Consider the following 21,627-nt stretch of genomic DNA (forward strand, 5'->3'; position numbering starts at 1 on the left):
GTCTCCTCCATGGCAGGATGTCTTAAGCAATTAGCAGAGAACACGAGGTACATGAATTGTACTGTATTGCTTCCGCGTTAACATGGTTGGTATTTAAGATCGTGTGCTCCCTTTTTCTTTTCAGTGACTTGCTTTACGGCACCAGCTTGTTACCCAGTGAGAGTAGGACCACGGAACAGTTAGGCAGAGCTGTGGCAGTTTTCATCACGAGGAGGGTTAGGCTCAGTTTCCCCCTCCCTCTGATATTCCGAAGTTATGTTTACAAACATTCATTCTCAAGTTGTAGGAAGTCAGGTGAACCATACTACCGCACTGCATTTTATTGCATCTCTCTGCTGGATATGGTGGTCTTTCTGAGCATTAAAGGTAACAGATGAGATTCTGGAGAGGGAAATGATTCAGGTATGCCACTTGTTTTCTAAACTCTTAGGCATCAGCTGTTCAGACATTGCCCTTAGATCATAGGGGCAGAAGGGAGGAGTTAAATGTGTTGGAGCAGACAGGTGTAGTACAGTTTACAAATTGACATGTGCTGTGATGTATGGAAAATGGGGGCTAAATAATTGAAAGCCAAAAGGATCTTATTGGACCATATGCTGCCATTCTGGCTTTTTTTTTTTTTTTAACTTGCTGATAGAATTGGGTTCTCTGGATGAATAGAATGCATTTCTTAGGTCCTGTATTTGTGCAGAACACTGGGCTTATTATCAGAGGAATGACAAGAAAATACTGAAATGAGGTATCAATAAAGGCATATCAATAAAATATATCACATGTAACAGTACAATTAAAGAAAACTTGAATCTTTACATGTTTCTGTATTGCTTGAAACTTTCATGTGCATATATTACTTATAAATAAAAGATAAAAAAACAGAAATATTTGGGAAAAAGTAAAGTTAATTAGGAAAACCAATATGAAAGAATTAATGTTGATGCCATAATTATCAATAAAGTAGTTCTCCATTTTTGAACTCTTGACTTTTTATAATTTACAATAAACTTAAACCAATAGTGCTGTTAATTTGGTTAACCTTTCCAATTATAGGCTAACCTCAAGGGCAGTAGATAAATGAAATAGTTTGAGCCCCTGTTTTGAATTAGCATATAACATTTCAGTAGAAATAATGTATAATAATCACAGATTTTGATACAGATGTGGAATTTTTTTCCTTTGAAACAAAACTGATAAAGTAGGATTATTTATTGTGTAACCAGGCTGTTGACAGGTATATTTCATCAGGTTAGTATCTTGCCTAAGGGATGTATATGTATTTAATCACCTTCAGATAGAAGAATTTTGCTTACGTTATAGAAAAAAAATCATTCTTGTAGATGCAGGAGTTGACAGAGTCTAGAAATGAGTGATATTAAGTTGTTCCTTTGGTTTTAAAGGACTTCAGTTAGGGTGTTTCAGTGTGACGTGAATTTATGGTAATACAGGGAAATATTAGACAAAGTGCCTTCTCATCAGGTCACATTGGGAATTTAAGAGATAAATACAGGAGAAGTTAAATAAACAGCAGTATATGATTAATTACCAAGTCCAGGTAACCATCTTTGGATCCTGTAGGAATTTAAGTTCCTGTAGGAACTTAAGATAGATTGGTCAGAGAAGGTTTTGTGTGCTTGGTAGGAGCTGAACTGGTCCTTGAAGGAGGGCTAGGATTTAGGCATTTGGGAAGATCATTCTAGATAAGGATAACATGCACATATTCGCCACACCGAGTACCTTACTGAGTTTACTATATACATAATTCATAAGAAGAGCGTAAGATGCGATTAGATAGCCTCAAACCAGATTCTGGAAAGCCTTAGATGAATTCAGTTGAGATCTTTGTGAACTCCTTAAAGAAGGAGCCATTTTATTTGCCTTTGTATCCTTGTGCTTTATACACTCAGTGCCTCCAAACACCATTGTCCGCTCCGCCTTCAGAATATTATCCTCAAATCCTAATGAGAAAGTACTTAACACAGTTTCTGGCACTCAGTAGGTACAAGATAAATGTTAATGGAATCTGAATCTGCACTTGTTATTCCTGAAGATTCTATTTTGAATGAATGATAAGCAGACATTTTTTACAGGTGTGTCAGTGTTCATGGATTACAGATAACCAATATAAAGGAGTCTTTAGTAACTGAACTGCTAATTGAAAATTCTGGGTTGGAGCCACTTAATTGGATAAACTGTCTCCAGAGAGCAATTTGGGTCTTTTCCAAGATGTATTAACTCTTTCAGGTCATTAGGGTAAGCACTTATCTCAGTGGAGCAGAAATTTCATAAATGGTATTCCTGTGATGTGAGTAAATTAACGTACCTCAGAAAGCCTGAAGTTTCACCCTGGGTCTTGTAGTTATACTCCAAGGAGCTCATCTGTGAGTATAAAACATCAATACGGAGCTGCTCTTTAGAGCGTCTTACTTTGAATTTAGGTGATGTACTAGAGAGCACCTACTCTGTTCAAGACACTCTGCTAGATGTTACCAGAGATACAAAGAAAAGCACGGCCTAAGCTGAGAGGCAGGAGAGAAGGCAAGTAACTGTAAAATAAAACCCTTGAATAATACAAATGGCTATATGGGTTTTAATGAGAATGGGGTATCTTAGTTAACAGTTAAGATAGATGGTAACCTCTCAGAAGGCAGAGATCTGTGATGGGTCCACACAGCATGCCCACTCATGTTTATTTCCTCAGTATATATAAATCTGCATATGTGTCAGTAAGAATAAGTATCTGTATACACGTACATACATACACATATAGTGGTAAAATATGAGCTAGATCATCAGAAGCATTTACAGTTTTCACATAGATTTCCCCCTGTGAGATATAAGTTATCAGTGTCTAGTGTTGATCTAAAATGAGTATGGTAAGTATATGAAAACGAGAAAAAAAGCCAGCATCTTTTGGAGATAAGCTCACTGGTTGTCAGATAGTCTCAATTTGGATGTCAGTTTACCGCCAGGGTATTGACCTCCAGGTAGAAAGCAGATAAGACAGGTCTGTCCTACTCACCAGCAGCATGTGTTACACATTTACATTTAATGCATGGAGACAGCTGGCTGTCATCCTAAGACTAAGGATAAGGGACATTAAGAGACCACTGCAAAAAGAACTCTGAAAGAAGATGATGGAGGTGACACCTTTGTGAGAAGATAAAGCTTCTCAGGTGTTTACCTACCTCTACTTCCTCATTCCTGGGGTTGACATCTCCTCTGGGCTTGCGGACTTTGATAGTAACATCTGAATGGAACGCATGCAGTTTGTTAAAATCAGTCAAGTTAAAACATCATAAAATAAAATCAGTCAGGTTATATTTAAATTCATTTTCTTGATCTCATTCCCCCATGTTTGATAGGTGGAAGAGGTAGTAAAAAGTAGGGGTTAAAAAAAAAAAAGATAAACTCAGACATGACAAAACACCTTGGGACTTATATAAGGAACAGGACAGAATCTAGTTTAACCAAACAGTAACTGTGTAAACATAATTAATGGGAACTAAGGGTTTAGAGGTCAGTTGGGGCTGTGGAAGGTGCTGAGTGAGAGTGAGGAGATGAGGTTTATCTTGTAGGCCAGGGGGAAGCCATTGAAGGGTTCGAGAATAAGAGTGATTATGTTAAGCTCTGCATGAGTGAACGTAATCTGGTACCAGGTTGTAGGATAGATGGTCATGAAGTGTGTGAGATAGAATGATCAGTTGGGAGACTACTGTAAGACTTTATGACAAGAATAATGAAGACCAGATTTAAAAGGATGGGTGTAGGGATGAAAATTCCTAGAAGGAATGACATGAGATGTATAGTATAAAAATATAGGACTTGGCAGGTGATTTGGACAACCAGAATGAGAAGCCTCAGAACTAACTACAGATTTTGATCCTGGAAGATCAATAAAATGATAATGTGTCAAGGAAGGGAGCTAAGGGGACCTTTCTTTTGTCCCTCCCTCCTTATGAAGAATGGCGCTGATAAAAGAGTTTGTCTGGTCAGGCTGTTTGTTTTGACCCTGTGCCTCTACACTCCTTTAATGTCTGTTGTGCTATTTTATCTCCTGATTGTAAGAACGATGTAGAAACCAGAGAGATGCTCTTGCAAGTGATGGCATTGTAGCTCGAGAGAAAGTATGATGGTAGAGGGAGACTTGGGAATCATTTGAAATGTAGAAATAACTAAAACGGAAGAAAACAAGAGCAAGAGTAGGATATTCAGCATTTAGATAGTTAGCTTGGACAATATGGTAGTCAGGTTCATGAAGTGAGAGAAAGTGTTCCAGAAGTTTAGAGAATGAGTAGAATTAGCAGAAACTTAATCTTAGTGAATGAGGTTTTTATGATAGAGTGAAGGGGAGGAGGGAGGAAGAGGAAAGTGATAGTAGTGGGAAGATTATGAGGATGTAGAATGAATTATGTTTATTTAATAATGCTGATAAATTGTTTGCTCTGCTCCAGCCGGTGTTCTAAGTGATTGATAGCATTGGCTCATTTAATGCTGATGATAGTTCCTTGGGGTAGGTAATATTATGACTCCCATTTTACAGTTGAGGAAACCAAGGTTCCGAGGCATTGGGAGATAATGTTGTAGTTACTTAGTTCCTGGGACGTATCACATAAGACAACAGCAGATCTTCTGAGCCTCATCCCCAGAGATAATAATAGCCTGTTATATGCCAAACATTTTATGTTTTTTCTTTTAATTCTTGTACTAATTTTATGAAATAGATTCTATTATCCTTATTTTACAGAGGCAGGAAATAAGGCTTAATGAGATTAAGCAAGGTCACACAGCTAGTGAGTTGTGGAGCTGATTTCAAACATAAACTTTTCTGCATTTCTCTATGACCCTCTCATTTTGCATTCTGAAATTGAGGAGACTGAGAAAGGATGTTTAATGATAAATGGGGTCATTAAAATATTGTGATGAAACATCTTAGGGCAGAGGAAAGCTGAACCAGTAGCTGAAGTTTTACTTTGTAATGATGTAAGAAACTCCTGGAGCTTGACGGTCAAGTTTGAGAGAAGGGGAGAGAGTGATAGAAATGAGTCGAATGAACTTTATTTTTTTTTTTATTTTTTAATTTTTTTTTTAATATTTTTTATTTATTTCTAGGAGAGAGAGAGAGAGACAGCGTGAGCAGGGGAGGGTCAGAGAGAGAGGGAGTCACAGACTGAAACAGGCTCCAGGCTGTGAGCTGGCAGTCAGCACAGAGCCTGACGCGGGGCTCGAACCCACGAACCGTGAGATCATGACCTAAGTGAAAGTTGGACGCTTAACCGACTAAGCCACCCAGGCGCCCCTCGAATGAACTTTAAAATAGGTTTGAATTGAAGTGGACAATGTATTGAAATAGGAATGTACCTTTGAGTGTTGAGACCCCTTTAGTGTCCTACCCCGGTACCTGTCTGTCTTCTGTTTTCAACGAGTGAGTAGAAAATAACAAACCATCAAAATACTGTCATGTCCAAAATATGTGGAGGAAAAACTGACAAAACTGAAAGAAGTGGAAAATTCAGTGATTAAGTCTAAAGATTTCAGTAGTTTTCTTCAATAGTTAATTGAACAGCTAGACAGAAAACATGACCTGAACAACACTGTTAAGCATCTTGAGTGAAACTGACATACATGGTACACTCAACCCACCACCATCAGAAAAGCAGTTATTTCACAGTGACCTATTAGACCACATACTAGATCATGGAATGAGTCTCAGTACATTTTTTTAAAATTTAATTTTATATTAGAGCATGTGAGCAGGGGAGAGGGAGAAAAAGAGAATCTTAAGCAGTGTCTGATGTGGGGCTCAATCCCACAACCCTGGGATTATGACCTGAGCTGAAATCAAGAGTCAGATGCTCAACTGACTGTATATTTAAAAGGACTGAAATCACACAAAGCATGTTCTCTTCCACCACAACAGAATTAAAAAAAACAATAGGAAGAAAATTTGAATCTTCTCAAATATTTGGAAATAAAACTGAAAACTTGTAAATACACCATGGGTGAAAAGAAAAGACCTAAAGTCAACAATATCACTTTCTACCTTAAGAGCTAAAAAAAAAAAGAAGAAGAAAAAAAATGCAAAGCAAGAAGAGGTAGGAAATGATAAAGGTTAAGTTGAAAATCAATGAAATAAAAATCAGAGGAACAACAGAAAAATGTAATGAAACTGAGGGTGGATTCTTTTAAAAAATCATAATTGATATATCTTTAGCTAGATTGATCAATTGAAAAGAAAAATTAAAAAACAAAACAAAGCAAATCAGGAATGAAAGAAGAGACATTACTATAGACCTTAAAGTTATTAAAAGACTTATATGGGAATATTACGAACAACTTTATGCCAACCAATTAGGTAACTTAAGTAGAGAAATTCTTAGAAAGGCACAAATACCAAAACTAATTCAAGAAGTAGAAAATCTGAATTGCCCTATAACAAATTAGTAACTAAAATTTTTCCTAAAAATAAAAAGCAGAAACATCTATAAGTACAGAGAACAAACTGGTATTTGCCAGAGGGGAAAGGGGAAGGGGTTGGGAAAATGGGTAAAAGGGGATGGGAGGTAAATGAAAAAAAAGAAATTCCTATGGACACAGAAGCTTGCACAGTGATGTTCTGCCAGACATCTAAAGAGGAAATCATATGAAATCCTTTGCAAACACATTTAGAAAATAGAAAGGAACATTTCCCAGTACCTCCTGTGAGGTTAGTGTTAGCCTGACATAAAGGGACTATAGAGCATTATGCCTCATGAACACAGATGCAAAATTCTAGAACAAAATACTAGCAGATTGAATTCGTCAACTTAAAAACTATGTTATGTACCATGATTAAGTGGAATTTATTTTAAAAATCAGTGTAATACACAATTATTAATTTAAATTAATGTATTTAATTTATTTAAATTGATTATTAATTTAAATTAATTAAAGGGCCAAGACTACTTGATCATCTCCATGGACACAGGAAAGCACTTGATACCAAATGATGATTAAGAAGAAAACCTTTAGCCAACAAGGACTAGAAGGGAACTTTCTCAACCTGATAGAAGGCTCTATGGAAAAGCTGCAGCTAACACCATAAGGGAAATGTTGAGATGTTAGAAGTGTTCTAAAATGACTCTGATGATGATTTCACTGTATATATTGACTTAAAAGTCACTAAACTGTACACTACAATGGGTGAATTTTATGGTATGTGTATTATACCTCAACAAAGCTGTTTTAAAAATACTATGGGATAAAATCACACTACCCATATTCAAGGGCATATGTCCTTCAAAGTGTCCTTCAGAGACTATATAGAAATATACTTAATAGTCCTAATGTAAGTTAATTAATGTATAAATCATGGAGATCTCATCAACATTATTTCCCCTTTTACATTTTTGCATTTGAGGGTACGTATGAATATGAATATTCATATGCTTCACAAGGGAGTATATTTCAAACTAAATTTATTGTCCATATGGAACAGACCCTTCCTGCGTTCCTGGTTACTGGAACCACAGGTTTTTATTTCCTCAGATGTGTGGTCTTTTGGTTATTCTTTATTTCTCCTCATCTTTCCTTTGCTGAGTAACTGGTTAAATTTTGTTCAGTTTTTTTCCTCTCTGCCTTGACTCTCAGAGGTATCCCTAATTATACACTCTCATTCCTACTGCTTTAGTTAACCACTCTTTTTCTTTTTGAACTTGTTGGTAGATTTTTCTCTTCATGGGTTAAGTACTTCCTTAATCATTAACTGTTTCCTTAATCATTCATTTTGCCACAAATCCCATTGCCTTCTAATCTAGTATTTGTTATGCTTCTAGACCGGTTTACACTAGATTTCTCACCATTTTATTCACCCATTCAAAACCATTTATTGCCATCTCATTTTGTCATGGCTTCAATACCTGAGCCTGGTGTTCAAGGTCCTGAGAAGTTTGTCTGTTTACCAACTTCCCAGGTCTACCTCTTACTCTTCCTTTTTATGTTAGCTGAACTATTTGTTCTTCACTAAACATACAGTGAGTTTCCCTAGCGCCATTTCTGTATTTGTTGGGTTCCTTCCACCATTTTAGTTTTTGGCCTTTTTCACATTTTAATATTGTACATATGTCTTACATGTGCCATGATCTTGAAACCCTATTTCATTTTACCAGTTGGAAGTAGTTTTGTCCTTTTGATAAGTGCTCAGAGCAGTTTCTTTGTCCTGATGCGTACCACTTTCCCGTGTATTGTAGCCACTCGTGTGCGTGTCTGTCGCGAGATAAGCACATGGGGTGAGGAGGGGGAGGATTGATTGATTGATTTGGCTTTTAACTCTTTAAAAATGTTAACACTTTAAAATTTTTTATTTACGTAGAGTAAAATTCACTTGGTTTCATAGGAGGGAAGGATTTAGTTTTGAGTCCTGTTTTTATATGCAGCACAGTATTTTGCATATTTTATGTATTAAATAAATATGTTCAATTTTAAAAAATGAAAACTTTCTTCTGGAAGCTATTAACTGGGTTTTCTTTGTTAAGAGCTCAACTGTTGGAGGTTGGCAGGGAACTAAACATGATCTGGGCTTTTGCTGGTTAGGCATTTGATACAGGACCAGAAAATACATGTGTACTCATCAAATTTTTTGGTTTGTTTTCCTTTAAACACTAAGGAACTATTCACAAGATCATACTAATAGTGGTTTTAATTATACAATTGCCGTTGATAATGAGTATAATTAAGCAGGCAGCCATTCCACTTTCAAAATGACTGTTTATTTTTCTTTTAGTTTCCTTACTGCAGAATATTTTAGGCCTTATATAATGGGGAAATGAAAAAGTGCTACACTGAAAAAATAATTTTTTCTGTTTTGTTTTCTTTTCACATTCCATTCACTAGCAACATACATGGGGGAAATCTGATAGATTTTAGTAATTTAAAATGGTCCTTATTTTATTTTATTTTATTTTATTTTATTTTATTTTATTTTTAATGTTTTTATTTATTTCCAGGAGAGAGAGAGAGAGAGAGAGACAGCGTGAGCAGGGGAGGGTCAGAGAGAGAGGGAGTCACAGACTCTGAAACAGGCTCCAGGCTCTGAGCTGGCAGTCAGCACAGAGCCCGATGCGGGGCTCGAACCCACGAACTGCGAGATCATGACCTAAGCGAAAGGCGGACGCTTAACCGACTAAGCCACCCAGGCGCCCCTAAAATGGTCCTAATTTTAGAAAATGTTTCTGTTATAATATTTTCTGGAATCAAGGTGATATGTTGAGGGGTATATTACACTGATTTTGCCCCTCCCCCTTCTTTGGATTTCTCTTCTCAAATTCTGGTCTCCTCCATCCACTAAGACTGTAGTTTTTCCTTGGCCTCTACCTTTGCTCCATGGAAAGTAGGAAGTAAGGGCTTTCTGGGAAGAAGCCAGAGGAACTCGCCTACTGTGCTTTGCTTCTTTTAGGGAGCGTAGCTACCAGTTTATGCCTCATTTGGTTCCTCTCCACACCCTTCAAATCCTTATTCTTTTGGTCTGACTTTCGAGCCCTTATAATTATTATCAGTATAAGGATTAGTCCAATGGAAGCTACTTTGCTGTTCCTGGAACAAAAACTCCTAGACCTCTACATCTGAAAAGTAAATTATTGAAAATTATAGTATTTAATATAGGCACATTCAAGATATTGCTTAAGAGAAGTAGAGTCTTAGTTCATACTGGGAGCTCAAAACGATTTTTTTTCACCCTATTATTGCTCCTGTCATTAGTAATCGAATTTTCAAATTCATCACAGGGGACAATTACAGTATGGCTTTGCTATAAAAACATTGGACATTCGAAGTTAGTAGTGAGGAGAACTGGTTTGTTCATTGTGCAGATGGAAATGTATCTAGACTGCTACTCTTGTTATGAGATCCCAGCCTTCTGCAAAAAATAGTATTGTGATATAAATGTCACTATATGCATGTTAGTGTATATTCATTTATCCATAGGTATCTTGGTGAAGAAACAAAAACCCATTGAAGCTATCATAAGAAAAACATAAGCAAAATGTATTAAAGGCCAAAAGGATATATTGTGAGACCAAAGAATAGCAAATGGATTTGAGACCAATAAATTATGAAAAACTTGGGTTCCAACCTTTAAATCTCTCTTCTGTGGGTCTCCTGTTTCTCTGTGTCTCATCATCTAGTTTGTTCTTTTATTTTCTCTCTGCAGGTTGGCTTTCTTTGATTTTTCATGGTACAGGGTGGTTGCCCCAGAGAATTTACATCTCTTTGCCTACATTGGCCAGCAGAGATTGTATCTCACTAACGCATTCCTGGGAAAGAACCTGATGGGCTAATTGGGTGTTGGCTGTTACCTCCAGTGGAGTAGGGTCGGGCTGGGAAGGCATGGTACCAACATAGTTATAAAGATGGATAGCAGAATCCACTGTGTAGCTGGGGAACAGTTCTTAGATGAGGTGAAGATTTTGTAAGCTGGGAAGCTACTGAAAGGGATTTACCGTATTAAGTACCTAGAAGGGTCTGGATGTTTCTACTTACATTAATGTAGAGGCTGAAGCCTGGCAATGTGCTGTTCTTCGGAAGCTTGTAAAACAACATTTTTTTTTCTTTTTAGAAAACTCTGGGTGTATAACCATAAGCAGCCACAAACAATATGTTAAGAGGGCTAAGTGGTAAATGAGGAATTCATTCAGAATGATGTTACTGATGCTAAGCAAGTTCTAAATTTCAAAATCTTGGCCCTGCTTTATATTTCATGTGATTTTTGACTAGCATCTTAGCAATTGCTAATCAAATATTATAACATAAGAGATGCCTGACTATCCCAATTTGTATGTTCTTTAAAGCATTATATTTCTTTATTTCTTTGTTTCTACCATAGAATCATCCAATATACCAGGTACTCAAAAAATATAGTGCATCATAATATCATTGGGATATATAGATATTCTGGTGCTTTCAACCATGTTTTCATATTTCTTGTCTTTGGTTTTACAAATTAATAGCTTTTCAAGTTAAACCTGAAACACGCATAAACTTTTGACTTTTATGTTTTGAATGCTTGATCAATAAGAAATAGCAATTCCCTGTACTGAAAAAGAGAAAAGAAATGCCCAAGATATAAAGGAATTTAGAATCAGTGAGAATATGGGATGATATGCAGATTTTCTGTGGTCACAATATATTTGCTGATATATATAATGTCCCTTTGCCCCTAGAGTTCCAGACTTGGGTGATTTTCCCCAGGCAAAAGACAACCTGTGTAGCTAACTTCTTTCTTAAAAATGGAAATTTGAACTCATAGTTAATGGTTTAGGATATTTATGTACAAGTTAGAAGATGCAGCACATTATCCACAGTGATGTGGAATCACTAAGAAATGACATGGTTCTCTTTTAATGCCAGGTGTCTGATGTGTATGTCAAGACTTAGTCGTAGAAGATTTAGTCTAATTCAAACAAATTTCAGGCATCTTAGAAAAAGGGGCTTTTTTTGTTCTTTGAGATATTTAAAAAGCACTTCTCATAATTTGGTGTCAAAATAAAACTTTACTCTGTTTTAATGTAACATTTTCTAGCTGGTGGTAAACATTTGGGAAGAAGAAAATACAGTGAAGGAAACAAACATGGCAAAGCCTACTATTAAAATCATAGGCATCCCTTTTCATTTTACTTGTAGTATAGATTTGTGTACTGAGGAGTCATTTACAGGGCTCATTTTGGAGACTGTTTCTAATACATGTATTGAAAACATATCCACCAAGGCTTCTTATCACATACTTTATAAAATTTAGTGATTCAGTCATATATATATGAATATATATTAATATTCTGGTTTGTTTCATGGCTCTGTGATGGAAGTAAAGAAATAAAAGTTGGAGTGGTCACGTGTCTTTTCCTTACATGATAAATAATAGTAACAGGCAGTTTTCGACCAACACTTATTGAATGATGTGTAAAATGGATACTGTAGGAATCCAGAAAAGGGGACAGCCAGCCTAGAGTGCCTTGGGAAGGAGCCATTGGAGAGAAAACATTGAAATTGTTTTTGGGAAGGGCTTGTCAGGGTATTGAGGAAAGAGGGCAATCTCAGTTAGGCATTCCAAAAGCAAGAGGGCCCAGCCATGCGTGTTCAGGGAAGAGTTAAGCCGTTGATTCTGACTGAGTGTTGGGTTCATTTTGAGGAGCATAAGATATGATTGGGAATAGATACTGAGGTCACATTAATGTAGATGACAAAATAAGTAGCCTTAAGATGACGGTGGCAACAGTGGTTTAGGAAGATCACTCTCCTCGTGGGGTATGGGGAGGACTGGAAGAATAAGAAACGTGAGGCAGAAAATGAGAGAAACTGCATGAGTTGAACCAAGTTGGTGGCTGCTGGGTGGATGGGATGGGCAAACTAAGAGGAAGTTGAGGAAGAGTAACCAATGGACCGGGCCACTAACTCCTGCATGAGTACAAAGGGAGGGGAACAGGTCTAATGCCAGTTCTGCAGTTTTAAATCTGGAGGCCGGTGAGAATAAGAAACGACTCACAGAAGACAGAAGAGATTACTGATTTTATGGGAAAAGTATTTAGGTCTCAGAATTTAGGGTTGATTTTTATCCACGAAATGTGTGAATATGTCAAGTGTGCAGTCACATATGTGGGACTGGAGTGTGGAGAGAAATAGGGATTACACTACATCATGGTAATGGAAATACATGGGAAGGCTGCCTGTTAAGTTTGGAACCTAAGGACAAAAGGGAAAGAAAATGATAGAGAATGAGGATCAAAGCTACCTTTTCCTTAAGAAGCTAGAGATAGTACATGTTTGTAGAAAGAAAGGAAGAAGCCAGTGTATAAGAACAGACCAGCAAAGCGAGAGGTGATAATTAAGAGAAGTTTATTGACATGGAGAAAAAGAACAGTGATCTTGAAATACTTGAATTTTCAGGCCGCTCATCAGGTAGGCCCTGCTCTGTCAATATTTTATTGTAGAGGCCACTCGTTGAATTCTAGGACAAGAAGTGCCTCAGAAAGATTACTGGCTTAGTGTATCTTCACGCTTGGGTAGAAACGTATTTCCATCATAGTGATTGGTGTTAAAATCAATTAGTACCTTTGTAGATCTCTTTGTGTGTTCTGTCAATTTGAAATTCTGTTCTGGTTTATTGGCCTTCTTTTGATCACAGAGCCCCGCAAACTTTATTAGCATCAGTGCCAAATCTACCAAGTAATTGAGTCCATCAGTTGAGTTGTTACTAGAGATGTAGTTTAATATTCTTCTAGACTCTTGGGCAGTTTGGATGATGTATTAATATTCTTCTAGACTCTTGGGAAGTTTGGATGATGTATTCACAGAGATGGTACTTGTCGACCCCTATTTCTTCACCATCATGCTGAATAGTACTCTAGTAGCCTCGTAATATATATATACATATATATATATATATAATTTGAACAGTTTGTTAATATGTTTTATAGTTTTCCATTGAAGTCTCTATTGTATAGAAAAATAAGTCTACTTACTGCCACCCATAGCCATTCTCATCAGCAGTTTTTATGCTTTTAGTAAGAGTAGAGTGTCATGGGGAAGAGCCAGGCTCCGGAGTCCACTACACCTGGGTTGAAATCCTGATCTGTTCTGTAATTATAAGACCTTAGGCTAGCTTCATTTTTTATCTTAAGACTGTGTATGTATGTGTAATTTATATTTAATGTGTGTATATATACACACACTCATATACATATATATGTATACACCTATATAGGTTATATGTATAGGTTCACAGCAAAATTGAGAGGAAGGTACAGAGATTTCCCATTAATCCTGTCACCCACACATGCATATAGTTTCTTACTACCTCTGAATCTCTGTTTTTTAATCTCCAAAATATAGATATTAACTCTAACTTCATAGATTTGAGGATTGAGTTAAGATCATTTTCTAAAAATGTCTGGTATTTGAAACTATTAGTAATGTGTCTGTGCTCATTAACGGACATAATTAGCTTTAAAACTTGGGAGAGCATCATGTCCACAGAGTGTTTCATAAATGCTTTTTGATGATAACATTTAATATGATCCTCAAATCTTTATTGAATGAATAAGTGAATGAATGACTATATATCCAATACAGGAAGGAATTTTTTTTTTTTTGGAACCATAGTCTCTGAAAAGCTTTTACTTCAGTCATGGGTAGAATTACTAGTTTACTTGTGCTGTAACACTTGGTTATCTTAAAATTTTAAACTTTTTAAAAAAATTTTTTAATGTTTTATTTATTTCTGAGAGAGAGACAGCATGAGCAGGGGAGGGTCAGAGAGAGAGGGAGACACAGAATCTGAAACAGGCTCCAGTCTCTGAGCTGTCAGCACAGAGCCTGATGCAGGACTCGAACCCACGAACTGGGAGATCATGACCTGAGCAGAAGTTGGACGCTTAACTGACTGAGTCACCCACGCACCCCACAGACAGATAGTATTTTTTTAAATGTTTATTTATTTTGAAAGAGAGAGAGAGAGTGCAGAGTGCAAGCAGGGGAGAGGCAGAGAGAGAGGAGGAGACACAGAATCTGAAGCAGGCTCCAGGCTCTGAGCTGTCAACACAGAGCCCAATGTGGGGCTCAAACCCACGAACCTCAAGATCATGACCTGAACAGAAGTCAGATGCTTAACCCACTTGAGCCATCCAGGCGGCCCGGTTATCTTAAAATTGTAGATGTGGCAAATGATTACAGAAATGAGTTGATCTACTTTAATCCCAGGTTAGATATTCTTAGGAACCATGGGGATTTCTGTTCCAGATCTGCTGTTTTCTTTCACAACAGTGGGAACTTCTTAGAGTTTTTGTCTCAGAAGTATAATGGCTGATTCTAGCCCAGGCCCCCACTTTCTGAGGCTATAAAGTGGATTGATTTTTTAAACATTGCCCATTGGCAATAGTGATTAAAAAGCTGTCGGTTTTCTTATTTTGAAGCCATCAAGATGAGTAGTGGCCCTGGAAATGATTTGTGGGTCAGCACCCATTAGCCTGCAGTGGCTCATGATACCTCTCAGCAGGTTGGTTAGAGTTGTTTAATCCCCTGTGCTGTCCAGTGAAGGGTGTGACATGGGCTGCAAAGTGAGCCCCCCAGGGTTCCTTCTGCAACCCCTAAACCTATTCCTGGGCCTCACTTCCTTCTCTGTAATCTGAGAACTCACTTGATCAAAGTTTGTGCTTTGAATAAGATCATATATCTGTATTAGCCCCTTGCCTTCAACATCGTAAGCCCTCGGTAATTAGTACTGTATTGCTGCTGATGTTGCTGTAATTGGCAGTAATGAGGATCAAGTTGTAAATGTCGATTAACTTGCTCGGCACAGTGCGTGGCATGTAGCAGACCCTCACTGAAAACCTCCTCCTTTACCCCCGTGTTCAAATGCCTCGCGCATCCTGTTCTCAGTTTCGGGTATAGGTGGCAAATGGATGACGTTCTGGCTGTGATGAGTCTTTCCTCAGATTACAACTGGAACTATGAAGAGTGAGGTTACTCTACTTCTGAATGTCAAGAATGAGGTTTTATGATTAAGTTTTCATCATTTTAAGTTGCTTTTCTTAGTAGCCCATCATAAATGTGTGTGTGAAACTGTTTATCTGATTGTACAGATGCTGTTGACTGAGTACTTGGATATGAAAAATACCCGTACGGCCTCTGAACCATCAGCTCAACTGAGTTATGCCAGCACTGGACGAGATTTCGCAGCCTTTTTTGCCAAGAAGAAGCCTCAAAGGCCAAAAAATTCCCTTTTTAAGTAAGTATCTCCCTGATGGTAACATAGCAGGTGTCAGGAAATGTTTCATCCAAGTAGGATGGCTTTCTACTTCATTGGCAGCCATCACTTCACCCAGTTAAAGCTGATTTGAAATAATTTATAGGAAGTAAATATATTTTTTTATTTTGTGTACATTTGTTTTCTGTAAGGGGAAGTAGGTATCTTGGAATATGGTTATTGGACTATCTAGGACTTTTAATAAAAAAATTTTGAAATTGTTTCTGTGCCATTTTGTATAAAATGAAGGGAAATGAAACTCTCCATTTCTGGAGACTTTTATATGCAATGAAATGTGTCCGCTTTGGGGGGAAAAAAAACCCCTAGTGCCAAGAAATAACCTTAAAGTTTATAAGAATCTCCTTAGCTAAGTAACATTGGATTTTAAGAAAGGAACAATCTGGAAATTCTTTTTTTCTAATTACCATCTTAGTTAATACCACCAGGCCACATACCTAAGTGTATATCATTTGGTAACAGCTAATAGTTAATGCTATCACATTAATAGTAACAGCAGTAACAGCTATCACTGAATGCTTACTATGTGCCAAGTACTGTGGGAGATGAATTTCTCAAAATAATCTCAAACATAATTTAAATCGGATTATATCAAATTTTGGCAGCGGGGCGGGGGGGGGGTGGCCAACACTGAATCCTCACCAAGTACTAGCTAAAGCATTAAGCCATTTTCATGGATTATCTCATTTACTCATTGCAGCCTTATAGGTCTGAGTTTTATTTTTAATCCTTTTTTGCACATAAAAATTTGAGGCGCAAGCCAGGTTAAGTAAATTCTGTAAATTCACTGGCAATAGCCAGCAATTGATTGAAGTAGGGTTTAAATAATAGCAGATCCATGTATTCTTCTGAGGAGTTGGGAGATGACTTGTTAAGAAGTTGTACCTGTAAATCCAAGTGTATAAAGTGACTCCAGAAGTATTTTCTCTGTATTTTGAATTCATTATTTTTGAATTCATTATTTTTGAATGGTCGAAGCTCCGGTATCTTTTATTGATTCACTTTTGAGATTTGCTTATATCCTAGATTCATAGAGTTCTTAATCATTATGGAAAGTTTCAACAGTTGATTTATCTTGTGGTCCAGAGGAGAGGAGATTGAGTGTGCTTGCATTGGAATAAAATCCATTCTGTTCATTGAATGCATTCTTTTCTTACATTTTACGGTTTTGTTCAGAGGACAGGTGCACTATTAGTTAAAATGCCTGAGTCCCCGGGTAACACAGGACCCCAAGTGAATGAGATTAAACCATAGAAAAGTTACTATGTCACACAGTGAAGAAGAATGTAGAAGACTCTATAATCCACCAGTGTGGGGATGGCCAAGGACCCAGCCTTTTCCATCTCCCTGTTTTCGGTTCTGCCCCAGGATGAAGTGATCCCAAGGAGAGGGTGTGATTTTTCCTGTAAATTTGTGTGTTTTTTTTTTTTTTAACGAGTAGACTATTTTTTATACCACTTTTCAGTTTACAGAGAGCGCCCTTATGTCCTTCTCCTTCAGAATTTCTCCTTTTGTTAACATCTTGTGGTCCTATGTTTGGTATGTTTGTTCCAATTGATGAACGGATAGTGATACTTCATTATTAACTAAAATCCATTGTTTACATCAGAGTTCACCCTTTGTGTTATACATTCAGTGGGTTTTGGTAAATGCATAAAGTCACATATGCATCAGCACGTTATATAGAATATTTTCACTGCCCTCAACACCCTCTGTTTTCTACTTCTTCCTCCCTCTTTTCCCCGCCCGCTGACCCCATGATAATCACTGTCTCTATAGTTTATCTTTTCCAGAATGTCTTATAGTTGGAATCATCAAATATGTAGCTTTTTCAGACTAGCTTCTCTCACTTAGCAGTATGCAGTCATGTCTTTTTGTGGCTTGATAGCTCATCTCTTTGTATTGCTAAATAATATTCCATTGTGTGCATGTACCTCTTCCACCCGCCCCCCTCCCACCCCCCCCATTCAGCTGTTGAAAGACATCTTGGTTGCTTCCAGTTTCTGGCCATTATGAATAAAGCTGCTATATGTGCAGGTGTTTGTGTAGATGTAAGTTCTCTGCTCATTGGATAAATATGTGAGAGACTGATTACTGGATCATAAAGTAAGATTCTGTTTAGCTTTGTAAGATACTGCCAGACTGTCTTACAAAGTGGCTATCCCATTTCAGATCTTTTTTTTTTATTAATAATTATTATCCATTTATTCATCTTTTCTGTCAGTGACAGAGCCCCTCTTCAAGTTTTCCTCAGCTCTTAAGCCCATTCCTAAATCAGCCACTGGCAAAGGGAAGCAGGCCACAGTGATGGTCTTCAGCCAGTTAGGGGTCCTCTGGTGATAGGTCTTGGGCTGGAGAGGAACCACTGTTCCTGAGCACACAGCTATTTGAAGAGGGAGCAGAGAAGCTGAACGTCCAGGCAGAATGGGGGCTCTGCCAGCAAATAGGGAAGATGATGGAAGGAAAAGGTGGTTGATAGAGGCAACTAAGATGGCCTGAGATGCTGCCCAATGCTTAGGCTTTTGCTTTGCTCACTTGTTTACTTGCTCGCTCACACGTATACTCTCTGTCTCTGTGTCTGTCTCTTCCTCTCTTTCTCTCTCTGTCTTCCCTTTCTCTCTTCCTAGCTCCCCTCATTGTTGTAAATCTAGGTGTATTGCAGAAAGCAGGTGTCAAGGTGTTTAGATTTCCTGCTCTCAACTGACACCCTTACCTTTTCAACTCCTGACCACATGTATTATTTGACATTGAGCCAATCCTGAAACTGTGGTATCAGAAAACGTATAAATTATTGGAAACGAATAAATGAACTTAAGTAATTGTTAAACATTTATTATTATTGCTTAGCAATAAAAACTCATCGCCCATATGGAATGAGGCCGTTACTACAGACTTGCCTGTTTCTAGAGCTGGCTCTATCGTTAATGAGCTGTGCACGGCAGACTGGGTCTCCTGTCTTAGTGGGCCTCTGTGCCTTTGGCTATAAAATAAGAAGGTGAGACTGTACCGTCTCTAGTACCTCTTCTGCTGTAAAATCACACCAATCTGTGCGTGTTGGCAAACACAAAGAGGGGTCCTCAGTAGCGAAAATATATCAGGTCATAAAGGATTAAGGTTTGGGCAAGCCGTAATCTGTTTTTATCACTTCCGTGAAGGACTTTATTACTCTCTCTAATTGCCCTTAGCCAAGGTTAATTAAGTGTGTTTAAGTTCTCTCTTATTGTATAATGTGTGCCTCTCTGTTCTTTGCTCAAGAGTTTATTTTCTCCCCCCTCCCCATTTCTGATCAATAGCTGTCAGCTTGCTTTTTGGAGGTCAGTGGCTTCTTTTCTACACTTGACTGGCAGGTGACACTTTTGAAGTACTGCACACTTTGCGTCCCCTCTGGCTGTTAGGGCCCCTCTCAGTTCTTGGCAGGGCGCGGAGAGAGGATCCAGAAATCCAAGTGTTTCCCTCAGACGGACATTCATCCTCCATGTCACAGAAGGGATAAAGGAGGCATAATTAAGAAAGCGATGGCGTTCCGTTTTTGTCGCCAGAAGCCTATGCCATTACCACTTTTGCTCTTTCGTGATGTAGCTGTTTACTGCTTAGAGGCAGTCACTCTTAGAAGGATCTCTCCCATCAGCCTGTTCGTCTGACTTTGAAAATCTCAGGGTTGAAATGCAATTTCTTAACATGTCGGAAGATTTACTGTTGATTTAATCTTAAATTTTCCTGTTTCTTTTTTCCCCTTACCTGCAAGTTTCTCTTAAGACTTTGAGTTTTTTCTTTTGTTTTCTTCATCCTTGAATGATGATTTGAGTCTTTAGAAACCTGTTCTGTATCATGTCCCTAGCCTCCGTGTTTCCAGTCTCTAAAGTGATTCTTGGGGTGGCGTGAACATACACTTCGTCACCTGATTTTTGTTTTTAACGTTTATTCATTTTTGAGAGACAGAGCATGAGTAGGAGAGGGGCAGAGAGAGAGGGAGACATAGAATCTGAAGCTGGCTTCAGGCTCTGAGCTTTCAGCACAGAGCCCAACATGGGGCTCGAAGTCACGAGCAGTGAGATCATGACCTGAGCTGGCGTTGGATGCTTAACCGACTGAGCCACCCTGGTGCCCTTGATATTTTTGAGAATATTTTATATTGTAGATGGCAGAAACCATTTAGAAACTGTATTGCTTTTGAGGACTTTGAGGGAGAAACCACAGATGCCTTGCTTCCTTGGTGTAGTTTTCTTGCCGTGTTGCTAGTGTGCCTTCCGTACTCATTCTCAAGGGGAGTGGAGAAAAGCAGGATACATTTCTGTGGTGGCGGCAGTCACTCACGGCTTTTGAACTGCATAGCAGCAAAATTATTTTTTTTTTTTTTTTTTTTTTTTTTTTTACAAATAGTTTATTGTCAAATTAGGTTCTACATAACACTCAGTGCTCATCCCCAAAGCATAGCAGCAAAATTATAATGACCTCATAGGATATCCTTATTGGGTGTGTGTTGGGATCCTGGCAAAGGGTTGAAGGCAGAGAAAAGTTGCGACAGATGAAGTGTTGTATTCGTTGAAAAGAATGAGCGAATGGTCCAGCTACTGTGTTGTGGAGGGGTGTGGCCAGCCGTGTTGTTTCTGAGTCAAGGGCTATGGCAGCCGGCTTTGGCCCTGTCATAGACCGGCCAGAATGTTTGGGTCGTGGAACATTAGGGCACGCTACACAGATGGGAGTAGAACACTTTTGAGGTACATAGCTGGCCAACGCAGGTTTGGTTCCTGCCTCTCTGTTTATCCTGCGTTTCATTCCAGGTTCGAATCCTCCTCCCATGCCATCAGTATGAGTGCCTATTTGCGAGAGCAGAGGCGGGAGCTCTACAGTCGCAGTGGAGAACTTCAAGGTAAGTGATTGAACTTCTCTGGAAAAATTAGTTTCTGGAGGAAAATCTGAAGTGTGTGGTGCAGGTGAGTTTGCAGTTTGCATTCACCAGATTCGTTCAAGAGAGCAGAGATTTAAAGACTTGATGATCTGTTTCCTCTATCACTTCCCAGCGGCTGCTGCCGAGCAGCTCAAACTATTGCTATGGCCACAGGATTTATAGTCCTGCTACCATTCAAGTGAGAACTCAAAGCAGAAAGACTGGAGGTCAGTCTCTTTGTGGTTAAACATGGCAGCCATGTGTCCAGTCACAGTCCAGGGGAATGCCAGTCTGTGGCAGTCACTGTTACACTTACTGTTTCCCATACCTTCTAGAATGTGGCAGGAGTGCTTGGGATTTTGAAAAGGGCAGATGCAGCCTCTGTCATTATTTCAAAGGAAGAAAGATGCCTCTAAATAGGATGTCATAATCAAGCTAGCTTTGATATACAGGATATTTGATATCCATACGTGGTTACTAAAGAGTTATAATCTGTAGGAGAAAATACTTGAGAAAATAAATCGTTAAGTAGATTTAATTAAATCAAAAATCCGATAACATTTCCTTCTGTGACAAGAAAGATGCTAATCATGGTAAATGTAATCAATTGAGAAAGATTTGCAAAGTCCTGCTAAGTGCAAGCCATCCTAGGCATTGGAATGGATGGAGGGGGAGGGTACGGAGGTCCAGGAGAAGGAAAGAAAAGATAGAGCCTTAAGGTCCAGCTGTCAGTGTTCATGGACCTCAGTAATAATATCAGGAAGTCAGTGTAACAACTAAGTAATGTAATGCATAAAAACTGGTAGCCGAGTTGAGAGAAGGGGGTAATCATTTACATTATTTTAAAACTATGGGCTTCCTGCTTGAGGGATGCGGAAGAACACTTCCACTTTTGGGGGATGCATTAGAGGAACTTGAAATATTTTGCAGTGAGTAGCTTACATAATTAAATATT

At 38.3% G+C, this 21,627-nt stretch overlaps 1 protein-coding gene across 3 annotated transcripts in view; it reads left to right on the forward strand.

The window, feature by feature from the left end:
* Nucleotides 1-21,627, forward strand: part of EXOC4 (exocyst complex component 4) — a 752,259-nt gene that overhangs the window by 185,356 nt on the left and 545,276 nt on the right. For all 3 annotated transcript variants that reach the window (XM_039243428.1, XM_039243437.1, XM_039243444.1), the window contains exons 8-9: nucleotides 15,603-15,748; nucleotides 20,566-20,654. In XM_039243428.1, coding sequence (XP_039099359.1) covers nucleotides 15,603-15,748; nucleotides 20,566-20,654 — 235 coding nt within the window. The remainder of the gene's footprint in view (nucleotides 1-15,602; nucleotides 15,749-20,565; nucleotides 20,655-21,627) is intronic.

The sequence above is a fragment of the Hyaena hyaena genome, unplaced genomic scaffold (assembly GCF_003009895.1).
Source record: "Hyaena hyaena isolate Hyena2069 unplaced genomic scaffold, ASM300989v1 scaffold_8, whole genome shotgun sequence".
In the NCBI taxonomy this organism is placed as follows: domain Eukaryota; kingdom Metazoa; phylum Chordata; class Mammalia; order Carnivora; family Hyaenidae; genus Hyaena; species Hyaena hyaena.